This window comes from Loxodonta africana, chromosome 3 (genome assembly GCF_030014295.1).
Source record: "Loxodonta africana isolate mLoxAfr1 chromosome 3, mLoxAfr1.hap2, whole genome shotgun sequence".
NCBI classification, from domain to species: domain Eukaryota; kingdom Metazoa; phylum Chordata; class Mammalia; order Proboscidea; family Elephantidae; genus Loxodonta; species Loxodonta africana.
The window spans coordinates 102,728,374-102,741,868 of NC_087344.1; the positions used below are offsets into that span (position 1 = coordinate 102,728,374).

The 13,495-nt window shown below is 33.7% G+C and overlaps 2 protein-coding genes across 5 annotated transcripts in view; one reads left to right on the top strand and one right to left on the bottom strand.

Annotated features, from left to right (window-relative positions):
* Positions 1–13,495, bottom strand: part of DOCK7 (dedicator of cytokinesis 7) — a 271,372-nt gene that overhangs the window by 155,683 nt on the left and 102,194 nt on the right. The gene's annotated exons all lie outside the window — the stretch shown is intronic.
* Positions 1,811–10,857, top strand: ANGPTL3 (angiopoietin like 3). The gene is made up of 7 exons (XM_010591218.3): positions 1,811–2,807; positions 3,633–3,743; positions 6,188–6,299; positions 7,305–7,418; positions 7,851–7,946; positions 9,840–10,106; positions 10,458–10,857. Exons 1-7 carry the CDS (start codon positions 2,313–2,315, stop codon positions 10,670–10,672), a joined length of 1,410 nt encoding a protein of 469 aa, XP_010589520.1. The 5' UTR covers positions 1,811–2,312; the 3' UTR covers positions 10,673–10,857.

The window sequence follows — 13,495 nt, forward strand, 5'->3', positions numbered from 1 at the left end:
AGAAATACCGTATGATCCAGCAATCCCACTCTTAGGAATACATCCTAGAGAAATAAGTCATCACACAAATATACATATGCACGCCCATGTTCACTGCAGCACTGTTTACAACAGCAAAAAGATGGAAACAACCTAGATGCGTATCAACAGATGAATGGATAAACAAACTGTGATATATACACACAATTGAGTATTACGCAATGATAAAGAACAATGATGAATCCGTAAAACATCTCATAACATGGATGAATCCTGAGGGCATTGTGCTGAGCGAAATAAGTCAATCATGAAAGGACAAATATTATATGACACCAATACTGTAAATACTCTTGAAATGGTTTACATACAAAAAGAAACAATCTTTGATGGTTATGAGGGAGGGAGGTGGACGGAAAAACACTTAATAAATAAGCAGAAACTTTGGTGAAGGGTAAGCCAGTACACAATACTGGGGACACCAGCACAACCTGTACAAGGTAAAGTCACTGTAGTTCCACAGACACATCCAAACTCCCTGAGGGACCCAATTGCTGGGCTAAGGACTGCGGGGACCATGATCTTGGAGAATATCTGTACAATTGGCATAACAGAGTTTATAAAGAATATGTTCTACATTCTATTTTGGTGGGTAGCATCTGTGGTCTTAAAAGCCTGTGATTGGCCATCTAGGATATTCCACGGGTCTCACCCCTTCAGGAGCAAGGAATAATGAAGAAAACTAAAGATACATGGGAAAGATTAGTCCAAAAGACTAATGGACCATATCTACCATGGCCTCTACCGGACTGAGTCCAGTATAACGAGATGGTGCCCAGCTGCTACTACTGCTGACTGCTCTGACAGGGATCAAAATAGAGGGTCCCAGTCAGAGCTGGAGAAAACTGTAGTCAAAATTCTAACTCAAAAAGAAAGACCAGACTTGCTGGCCTGACAGAGACTAGAGAAACCCTGAGAGTAAGAGTATGGCCCCCGGACATCTTTTCAGCTCTGTAATGAGGTCACTCCTTAGGTTCACCCTTCAGCCGAAGATTGAACAGGCCCGTGGAACAAAATGAGAAAAGGGGCGCACCAGCCCTGGGGCAGGGCCTGGAAGGCAGGAGGGAACAGGACAGCTGGTAATAGGGAACTCAAGGTCGAGAAGGGAGAGTACTGACATGTTGCGGGGCTGATAACCAATGTCATAGAACAATGTGCGCAATAACCATTTAAGGAGAAACGTTTGTTCTGTAAACCTTCATCGAAAGTACAATTAAAAAAAAATGAAAGCATTTAAGACTTAATCCTGGTTTGACCTTAGAAGGCCAAATAAGTACTGGTCTTCCAGCGGGCATATGGAAAAGGGCTAGAACATAAACACAGAGAGCTAGAACATAGTGGAGAAAAGGCGTAAAATTCCTCTTAATACCACTTCCCTGATGGTGCAGTGGTTAAAGCAATCAACTGCTAACCAAAAGGTTGAAAGTTCGAAACCACCAGTGGCTCCGTGACAGAAGGGTGTGGCAATCTGCTTCCATAGAGATTTACAGCCTTGGAAAACTTCTGGGCTTGCTATGAGTTGGAATCGACTCGATGGCAGTGGGTTTGGCAGTGAGTATCATGTATATAATTGTGTGATAAGATACAAGGTGGATAGGAAATTTAATCTGAGGCAAAGAAAAAAAAAGGAACATATTAATAAATAATTATAGAGACAGATAACAAAGAACGTATAATCTTCTGTTAGCTTATACAGAGTTGCTATGGGAATGCAGCATTGAGAGCCATTAACATCACCTGACGGAATGGAGAAAGGCTTCACAGAGAAGTGTGTGTGTGTCTGTGTGTGTGTGTGTCTGTGTGTGTGTGTGTGTGTGTGTGTGTGATCACTATTTCCAAAAGAACTACACACAATTTGGGAAATGCCTACTTAATTAATTTTTCCTCAACTTTAACGATCAATCTACGCGTTAAAAGAGTTTGTGTTTTACTTCCTAAAGCTCTTCCAAAATCATGAAAAATAAAATGAGAAAACATGCAGACCCTGTAACACTGAAAGTGCAGTATATAACAAAGTTAAATACAGTAACACAACTACCTATTACCTATTAAGTTAGTTACTCATTTCTTTCATTTCATTTAGTATTGATCTAACTCAACGTGGCAGAAGGTCACATTCCTACAAGTTTATGCAGCTTAATGATTAACTATATTCACCTGGCCACCTTGCCTTTTATGTACCAAATAGGGTATATTTAGTGTTTTAGAGGTCTAGGTTTGCTTAGAGGAGAAAACTAGCTCCAAACTGCATAAGAACTGAATAGTTAGGATTCAAAATGTACACAGTTAAGCTCTTTCTTTTTATTGTCCCTCTAGTTATTTCCTCCAGCACTGATCAAGACTATTCATCATATGATACTGTATCTCCAGAGCCAAAATTAAGATTTGCTATGTTAGATGATGTAAAAATTTTAGCGAATGGTCTCCTTCAGTTGGGGCATGGTCTCAAAGACTTTGTCCACAAGACTAAGGGCCAAATTAATGACATATTTCAAAAACTTAACATATTTGATAAGTCTTTTTATGATCTATCACTGCAAACCAATGAGATCAAAGAAGAAGAAAAGGAACTCAGAATCACCACATCCAAACTACAAGTCAAAAATGAAGAAGTGAAGAATATGTCACTTGAACTCAACTCGAAACTTGAAAGCCTCTTAGAAGAAAAAATTCTACTTCAACAAAAAGTGAGATATTTGGAGGAGCAATTAACTAATTTAATTCAAAATCGACCTGAAATTCAGGAACACCCAGAAGTAACTTCACTTAAAGTAAGTAAAAACCAAAGAGGGTTCATGATTATATTTTCAGTGTGGATCTTTTTAAAAAATAATTCTAAGACATGCTATTTGATAATCTGTTGTAAAAAATGCTCTCAAGGAAAAACCCTGGAGAAAATAAAACTTTCCACTGTGATTTCAAGTTGGTTTTTGTTTCCCCAAAATTATATATGAAAACAGCTTTCCATTTCATACAAAAACTACAAATCAGTTAAGTAATAAAATTTAGAACACTAAATTATTACAGCATTGCAAATTACTGGAGACATACAGAAAGTTAAAGAAACTTAAATTTAAAACCATTCTTCCATGTTTAAAATAGTTAAAAGTAATACAGTAAATGGTAAAGTTTTATTCCTATTAAAATACTGTTGTTTTTTTCAAGTAGTAGTTTGAAGTTCAAAAACTTCAAATTTTAAAGATGGTACATTTCAAATAAAACATAAGAACAAAAGCATGTACTATCTGAAAGAAGTATGCAAATATCGGCAAATTATTGCCAATATTCATTTTTTAAATCTACCATTAGTTTAAAAAATTAGATTATGATAATCTGTAATAGAAAATTAAAAAAGTAAACTTCTAATCTAACAAAAAGAGGAAGGAAGGAAAGGAGGGAGAGGAGGAAGGAAGGAGGAAGGAAGGAAGAGAAGAAGGGAAGGAGGGAGGAAGGAAAAAAGGAGACGGAGGCAGGGTGGGAGGGAGAGAGGGGAGGAAAAGAGAAAGGGAGGAGAAAGATGGAAAAAAGGCAAGGGAGGCAGGAAGGGAGGTGGAAAAAGAAAGAAGCATTTAACCAACCTTACAATCTATGTCCAGACTTTTGTAGAACAACAAGATAATAGCATCAAAGACCTTCTCCAGACCGTGGAAGAACAATATAGGCAATTAAACCAACAACACAACCAAATAAAAGAAATAGAAAATCAGGTAAGTCAATATTTTAATGGTATGTCTAGTCATTTATATAAAATTTAGGTTTATAAAAACACTGAACTCTAAAATTATTTAAAAGCTTTAACTGGAGAGTGAATAAAATGATAACATCAACATAATTGTTAAGATTGTAGGCTCTGAAGCAAAAAAAAACCAACCAGTATCTGGGTTTGAACCCTGGCTCTAAAACTTACTGTGTGACCTGGAATAAATTACTTAACCTCTTTGAGTTTCCCTATATATCTTAAGAAGATAATAACAGTACCTATCTTATGTACCTATCTTATAGGATTTTTTTTTATTTTATATGATTATTGTGAGAAAAAAATGAATTGATTCATGTGAAGTATATCCTCACAGTAGCAGCCAGAGTGATCTTAACAAAATCTAAATTAGATCATGTCTCTCTTTACTCAAAACCCCTCATTGGTTCCCATTTCATACCAAGAAAAGAAAAAACCAAATCCACTGCCGTTGAGTCAATTCCAATTCACAGTGACCATATAGGACAGAGCAGAACTGTCCCATAGAGTTTCCAAGGAAAGCCTGGTGGATTTGAACTGCCGACCTTTTTGTTAGCAGCTGTGGCTCTTAACCACCACATCACCAGGGTTTCCATCTCACTCACTCATAGTGGCCCCTAAAACCCAAAATACCCCGATTCTTTATTACCTCACTGACTTCATTTCCTCTACTCTAGTCATACTGGCCTCCTCACTGTTACTCAAACACATCGAACATGCTAAAACATCAGGGTCTTTGCCCTTGTTCCCTCTGTCTGTAATGCTTTTCTCCTTGATATCTGCATGGCTCACTCTTTCATTTTCTTCCGGTCTTTATCAAATTCTGTCTTTAGGTCTTTATACAATTCTCAGTGGACCCTTCCCAGGTCACACAATCAAAACTCACAACCCTCTACTCCCATTCTCAAACTATCTCCTTCACTACTTTCTATTACTGCTTAACACTTATCCCTATTTAACATGATATGTATCTTAATTATTTATGTTGTCTGTCTCTGAACTAGAATGTAAGCTCCATCCATACAGCGATAGGGTACTATTATTTTTATTGTAAGAAACTGTACAACTTGATGATTACTAATCTATAATGTAAACAACTGGCTCAGTGAGAGGAGTACTTGTTTAGAATAAAGCTATGCTAGAATATAAACATTTCAATACATAATATAATATTTTTAAAAATATTAGTGGTACCCTTAAATGGCCACTCAGGAGGATTCAAAATATACTACAGACTCAAGAGAAGTTGGTAAAAATTTACTCCAAAGAACTGTAAAAGAAATATTATTATCAATTTCTACTATCATTCTATGTCTCTCAATAATTTTATGACTTACAGCTTCGCTATGAGTCGGAATCGACTCAACAGGAGTGGGTTACAGTGGGTTGGTTAGCTTCAGTAGGCAATACCAATGGTCCAAAGAAGGATTTTTGACAACTACTTTTGATTTCCATAATTTCTTTCTTCTCATATATGTTCTTTCTAAACCGTTTTTTTAATATACCTTTTATTATGATTATATGAACCTGATCAAAAAAGCAGCCTGTCACTATTTTAAAGTGATATATTCTGTGTAATGATAAAATACAAAAGAAATAAAAATGAATTTCTGAATTTGAAGATGCCTTAGCTCATTTGCTCCAACTTCCTCATATGAAATTAAGAAACCAAAATTCTAAAAAATTAAGCAACTTCAAGATCATGCAATTACTTAGTAGAAAAGACTAGTACACAGAAACTGAACTTTACAACAGACCCCTATGAATTAAAATGATTTAGGACCTAGGAAATGCCATCTATGCCATGCATTTCATGGGGCTGAGAATAAAACCTGTAACTGAGAATTATTAAATTTAAAATCTGCCTGTTAATATAATATTAAATATATTATATTTCTATAAATAATTTATTTAATCTATTGGAAACCCTGGTGGCATAGTGGTTAAGTGCTACAGCTGCTAACCAAAGGGTCAGCAGTTCAAATCCGCCAGGTGCTCCTTGGAAACTCTATGGGGCAGTTCGACTCTGTCCTATAGGGTCACTGTGAGCCGGAATCAACTTGACAGCACTGGGTTTTACTGTTAAATATATTCTAATCATATAAATGAACGGAATTTAAAAATATTCTGAGCAAAGCAAAGTTTCCGCTTTTGGCCTCGTTTGCTTTTTGCCAGGTCTCTGTTTTCTGTCTTCCTGTTTTTTTTTTAATTCATTAAATAATGCGCTGATTTTGAGAACAGGTAATCTGTACAGTCTAACATTGTTTATCCCTCTTAACTTCAAAAACAACAATGTATTGTGAACTGAAAGACAAGATGTATACAGAATGTACTTTGAATATCCTTACTCAGATTTCCCCTAATAGTATATTATTCACTGTCATTTTTTAAAGTACGTTTATATCTTTTTATCAGCTGAAAAAGACTGGTATTCAAGAACCCTCAGAAAAGTCTGTTCCTTCCAAGCCAAGAGCACCAAGAACTCCTTCTCTTCAGTTGAATGAAACAAAAAATGTAGAACATGATGGTAAGATAGTTCAGTGGTTTTCCTTTCTGAAGCTACTAAATATCATTAAAAATATTTTTCCCTGTCCTTGACATTTCCATCAAAAATACCTATTCTCAGCGTCTGTTCTAAACTGAAAGAAAGTAAAGAGGCATAACACCCAAATACAATGTGCCAATCTAGATTAGATCCAGAGTTTTAAAAAAAAGCATAAAATACATTCTTAAAACAATCACGGAAATATGAATGTGGACTTTCTATTATATAATATGGAATTATTATTAATTTTTTAAAATGTGATAACTGTACTACAGTTACACAGGAGAATAACCTCATGGTTAAGAGATGCATGGTGAAATATTTCAGGGGTAAAAGGTCATAATGTTTGCAAATTACTTTCAAATGCCACAGCAAAATACATGTTTGTTGTGTGTGTGTTTATAAAGCAAATATGGGAAAATACTAACAATTGTTGAATAGATAAAAAGAATATGGGATTCTCGTCAACATTTCTTTGCACTTTCCTATTTGCTTGAAAATTTTCCTAAGGAAAAAAAACACTGAAGGAACAAAATCTCCATTCCCAACCAAACCTCAGCAAAAATGACATTCTCAAAACACATTTATTTCTTATGCAATTCATACAGGAAAAAATGTTCTCTGTTTTCTCCACATACGTTCACTCTTTTCACGTATCACCTGTTGACTACCTGCTATGTGCTAAGCTCTATACTAGTATCTTGTATGTGGTATTTTTCCACTGTAGATTTTTCCTATGTCTAGCAAAAAAAAAAATGAGTTTAAAATTCTCATGTGTCACTTTTCTTAAAAGAAATAAGTTCGGTTTTTAATAAATATTTCAATATTCTTTATAGGGCATGCCATATACAATAAAAATGGTTTTATATAAACATTACTGGAAAAGGCTACATTCTAGCACAATTTCATAAAATGTCAAATAAAATCTCAACCTCTAAAGGCATCCTTATTACTATACCTTATATAGTAATATTTTGTTGTTTCTAGGCATTCCTGTCGATTGTACCACCATTTACAACAGAGGTGAACATACAAGTGGCATTTATGCTATTAGACCCAGCAGCTCTCAAGTTTTTAATGTCTACTGTGACGTTAAATCAGGTAAAATCAGCCTAAGGAGAAAATGGACAGTAGTTAGTTCAAGTTACCATCTATTAGCAAGAATAATCTTGCTATCTTTGATCTGAATTTATACAGAATGAGTATATGAGTATTAATATGGTACAGATATAGTACTTATATTTGTCTTATGTGCTTATTCACGCATTTATTCATTCTCCCACCTCCTTCCATAAAACAATCTGAAAAAACTATTGTCAATAAATTTACTAAGACAAAATTCATTAGTTGTCCTTCACTTATTTACAACCATAATAAAAAAAATAAGATGCTATTTCCATAACAACATTAATAAGCCACCTTGTAGTGCCATCAATTAAAAATATACCAAAAAAAAAAAAAAACAGTATTTTTTACATTTGTCAACATCAATCTACTCTACTAAAAATATACAATTTCATTCATCTTATTCAGGTAGCTCATGGACATTAATTCAGCAACGAATAGATGGATCACAAAACTTCAATGAAACTTGGGAGAACTACAAACATGGTTTTGGGAGGCTTGATGGTAAAGTGACTTCATTCATTCATTTGCTGACTGGATAGCTAAAAATGGTGGTACAGTGGTTAAGAGTTTGGCTCTCAACCAAAAGTTTGGCGGTTCAAATCCACCAGCCGCTCCTTGGAAACTCTATGGGGCAGTTCTACTCTGTCCCGTAGGGTCGTTATGAGTCGGAATCGACTTGGTGGCAACGAGTTTGGTTTGGTTTACTATGGACCAGGTGCTGGGAATGCAGCAATGAACAAGAAACAGTCCCACCTTCAGTCCCAACACATTTGTTAGTAATTGCACTTATTACAACTATTATTTGAATTATACTAATCACAATTCCATATCTGGTCTTAATTGTACTTATTACAATTTAATTCAATGGTTTATAATTATCATAATTGTACTTCTTAGAGTCACTCTGAGTTGGAATTGATTCAACAGCAGTGGGTTTTTTTTTTTAATACTTTTTTTTTTAATACTTATTAAAGACAATTTTGATTAACTGCTTCGTGCCTTTATAAGTTACAAGTACTATTAATGAGCTACGAAGAGATCCCTAGCACTAGGCACTCTACTCTCTTACTAACATTTTAGATAATCAATTATTTGGAGATTGGAAGAGGCTAGGAAACGGTCAGATATACATAATATTTAAATTTCAATTATTTATTATAAATGTATATCAAAGAATGTGTGGTTTAAAATAAATTAGTTAACTCAATACAAATTATTCCACTTTGACCACAAAATAAATAAGATAAAAAAACAAAATAAGTGAAATAAAAATAAGTTGTTTAAAATCCAAAAAGCCCATTATAAATAATAATGTACACCCACCCACTGCCGTTGAGTTGATTCTGACTCATAGCGACCCTATAGGACAAAGTAGAACTGCTCCATAAAGTTTCCAAGGAGTGCCTGGTGGATTCGAACTGCCAAACTCTTGGTTAGCAGCTGCAGCACTTAACCACTACGCCACCAGGGTTTCCAATAATGTACAAGTACTTGCTTATTAAGTGCAAAAAAATCATTATATCAAATTGCTAAATCCTCAGTACTATTCGATCATGTAAAATTTTTTGTATTCACTACTAGTTAAATCCTTACCTAAAAGATATACTAAGTGAAAAGTTTTGTAGCTCCAAATCTTCTAAGATTAAGAGTAATCCAGGAATAAAAAGCTGACAGTCAAGTTCAGAGCACTACTTTACTTCAAAGAGGAAAGTAAGCTCTTTTTATTTGCACTTACCAGCAGTCCTTAAAAAAAGAATCTTCCTACTCAGTATCAATAAGGCAAAATTTACTTTTCTTTTTCATTAAATACTTTATTTTAAAAAAAAGATTGTGGTAATTAAAGAGATCTATTTGTATTTGTTTTGTTTTTAATTCCAAATGATTTTAAAAAAGCAGAGAAAGTTATTAAGAACCATGCTTTTTAATTAAAAAAATTTTTTTTAATGTATCACTTTCCCTTTTTGCAAAGAAAACAAACCAATCAAGGAAATAACAAGGCCAACCTTATATCTGAGGAAAATGACATTAGTCTCACCTAAGTTTCTTGGACTATTTATCAAATTTCTCGGTGGAACTTCAGTATTTTATGAATAGCTGATAGTAAAGCCAATGCATTAAAAGGACTTACAAATGAGATGTTACTCTACCAACGGCCAAATCTAAAAATATCTACTATCAGTAGTCTAATACGTTTCACATGTGAAACATGTCCCCTAATCTCCATTTTAGAAAGGAATAATCAGACATTAGGCAGGTTTATTACATTTTTAACATTTTTGTGCATTTATGTATCATCAATAAAATTGTGTAAGAAACATTTTAAGAGACTCAAAAAACTGTCAGTAAACCACCTGAAGTTAACAATGGACTGATTTTTTTAAACTTTCATTCCAGGAGAATTTTGGTTGGGCCTAGAAAAGATATACTCCATAGTGAAGCAATCCAACTACATTTTACGAATTGAGTTAGAAGACTGGAAAGACAACAAGTATTATGTTGAATATTCTTTTCACTTGGGAAATCATGAAACCAACTACACGTTACACTTAGTTGAGATTATTGGCAACGTTCCCAATGCACTCCCAGAACACAAAGATTTGGTATTTTCTACGTGCGATCACAAAGCAAAAGGATACCTCGACTGTCCAGAAAGTTATACAGGTATTTTTTTTTTCCTAATATCAATACTTTACTTTCATACCTTCAAAATATTTCCATAGAATGTCAACTTTTTAAAATTTGCATCTCAAATAAACATTTTTATAGGTAAAAAATCTCTTAATCATCATCACAAAATTGTTAATTTGATTCTAGTTTAGCTGGGTATTTTACCTCTAATACTCCCCAGATATTCTATTTTGGTAAACAGCAAAGCTTTACAGGTTATTTAATATTGGCATGTACCATTTACAACACTGTCATATTTATAAGAAATAAAGATACATTCATGAAGAAATCTAACAGTAACTACATATGAATTTGTGTCTTAAACTGCATATCTATCTTCTATAGGAGGTTGGTGGTGGCACAATGTATGCAGAGAAAACAATCTAAATGGTAAATATATCAAAACAAGAGCAAAAACTAAGCCAGAGAAGAGAAGAGGAATATGTTGGAAGTCTCAAAATGGAAGGTTATACTCTATCAAATCAACCAAAATGCTGATCCACCCAACACATTTAGAAAGCTTTGAAGGAACTGAGGCATATAAAAAACCAACAAATTAAACTCATCCCAAGTTACTGTGGCTCAATAATCTGATATTAAATCCATAAGAGAAAGTTTCAGAAATAGATTTTTTATTTTAAAGCCTTTATCAATTTATTCTAAGATTAAACATATCATCACTTCAAGGAAAACCATTTACCTTTCTATATCAAAATTTTATATCATTTGCTCAAATATTTTGTGATGTGGGAATGATATGGGAATCCATTTTTGATGGTTACAATCTAAATTATTAAGGAATGAGTAAATTTTAAATAACTTTTTTAAAATAATAAAAACGTACAAAGAAACTTTTAATTTTAAAAGTCATCATGTGGGATAATTTTACAACTTCTGGTTTTAAAAAACAAGTTTTCTTGTTAGAATTCTAAACTTGAATAAAGAATTGGTAATTTAAAGTCTGTAATTTTATTAATTGCAAAATGAAAATTCAATCAGTTCAAAGAACGTGAATATCTGTAATATGAATTTTAAAAGTGATGCCTCATTTTGCTACAAAATAATTTGAAGTGATAAGCTTTGTTTATAAAGCCAAATGAAGCAGGATGAAACACTGTACTGAAATAGGTTCACTGCTTTTTTAAACAAATGCAGATTATGATTATTAAGTCATATTGACTTTAATATCGGGTATCACTACATCCACGTATTTGTTAACTTATCTATACTATGTGCATTTTATGTATTTTAACACTTAATACTGTGAAAACAATAACTTTAAAGGGATCATGCCAGAATAAAATAAGAATTAATGTATTTACACCATCAAGTAAATGTTAAATAATAATGTATTTCCATGGTGCAAGCTTAATACTTTTGTGCAGGTTTTCAAGTAGAATTAAAAATCATAACAAGTTACTAAATGTTTAAATTGATAAACATGTATGTATGATGTTTTAAAATTCAATAAATGAAAACTTAGTCTCCTGAATTATAGAAGTTTAAATTTAGTTTTCTTTATTGGCGACACAATATGATTAAATTATTTGTAACTTATTATTTATAACTTAATAATCCCAAAGATTATTAGATACAAATTTTCTGATCATAATATCACTTGTCATTACTGATTTTTAAACCATTTTTTGAAACAGCTACCAATAAGAAACAAAATTTTGAATTAAACCTAGGTCTTAAAGGATCTTAAAAGATATATTGCCTGAAGTTATACAGTGATTCACCTTGGATCAATAAATAGTACTATTATATGATACATATGCCACAGATATATTTTATATATCTATCACATATCACATATAGATAGATGGCACTCCTTGGAAACTCTATGGGGCAGTTCTACTCTGTCCTGTAGGGTTGCTATGAGTCAGAATCGACTCGACGGCACTGGGTATCACATATAGAAAAGAAATACGTATGATCTATGCAGATCATATATAAATAATATTTTGTTCTAGAAAAGTACAAAAGAATAAAGGCAAGAATAGGCTATGGTTTTCAGAGCCATCACCCTAGCTGTCAAAATTTATACTGACTTTTTAGAGCCGGAATGCCAATATGGTTTTTCTTCCTAAAAAAATTGGCACCTTTCAAATGCAGAATAATTATTTAATACAAAACTTACTGTTTTTCATTTTCTTCTAATTCGCACATTGTACATTTTGTTTTGTTCCTTTTAAGAGTACTAACTGTTCTTCCGTATAAAGCTCGGATTGAGATAATTCGGTAGAGAAAGAGAAAGGTCTTTCTTCTTTTATGGTTCACAAAACTGTTCCCTCTGTCCTTACTAGTTTGCCAAAAGTGTTCTAATTTCACCACGAACTCACAGCTGTCAAATCTAATAGCCTTTTCTCAGCCCACATTCCCTTTGACCTCTCTCTACTTACTAATGACAATATCCTTTTCTCAAACTTGAACTTCATCTTGCTTCCATAATACTACTACACTATCCTCAGAACTCTGTAGCTCTGTTCTTTCCTTCTATTTAACATTGTTGGCCAATGCACAATCTTTAATTACTTCTTCTACTCTGACCCTCAGGAATTTAGTCTATTCTCATGAAATCATCTATTTTCCATGAATAAAGCTGCCAAACCTACGTATTTATACCAGATCTCACTCCAGTTCCCCTTCTTACACTGCCTACCTACCATATCCCCTTTGATATCCTATAGTTTCCTCAAATTCAAACTCTGCTCTAGTATCTCATAACAAACTCATCAGCCCCTTATTGCCTCTCCTGGCCCACCCCCTCCACCCTCTCTCACACCCTTCTCCTTTTTTATATCCATTATAAAGATGGGTAGACTTCCAGTCACAGAAGCCTGAAAACTGAGAGACACCTCCGGCTTTTCACTTTTGTAAACCATCTCTGCTGTATCATAAGCCAAGTCCAACACGATCTTCCTTTGAAACAGTTCTTAATCCTAGAAGCTTTACTTCCATCTCTACTCCCAAAAACCTGTATCTTTAACTCAAATCCTGGATTATCTGAAAGTCCCTGCCTGGCCTCCTAATTTTATGTCTCTCTCCCCTCAAAATTCCTAAAACACATTTACAATAACTGCATGCTATTCTGACCTGCGCCTTTCAAACGTGTCTACTGAAGAGGCAGTAACAGCTGAGGAAAATGAAAACTTATCTTTCTTGGTTCTAGAGTAATAGGCTGAAATGGCTCGTCATAAGCACAAATTTCTTTTATAATCCTATCTAAATCTTACAATCATATCTTAAAATTGCATGTAAATTGTGTTTTCTACTCTACAAATCTATCTCTCTTCATATAAAAATTATTTCCCACCAGAATCTTCTAAAAAGTGACGCTCCTGGAAGGTGTGTCATGGTTAATTATGGACCTGTATTTC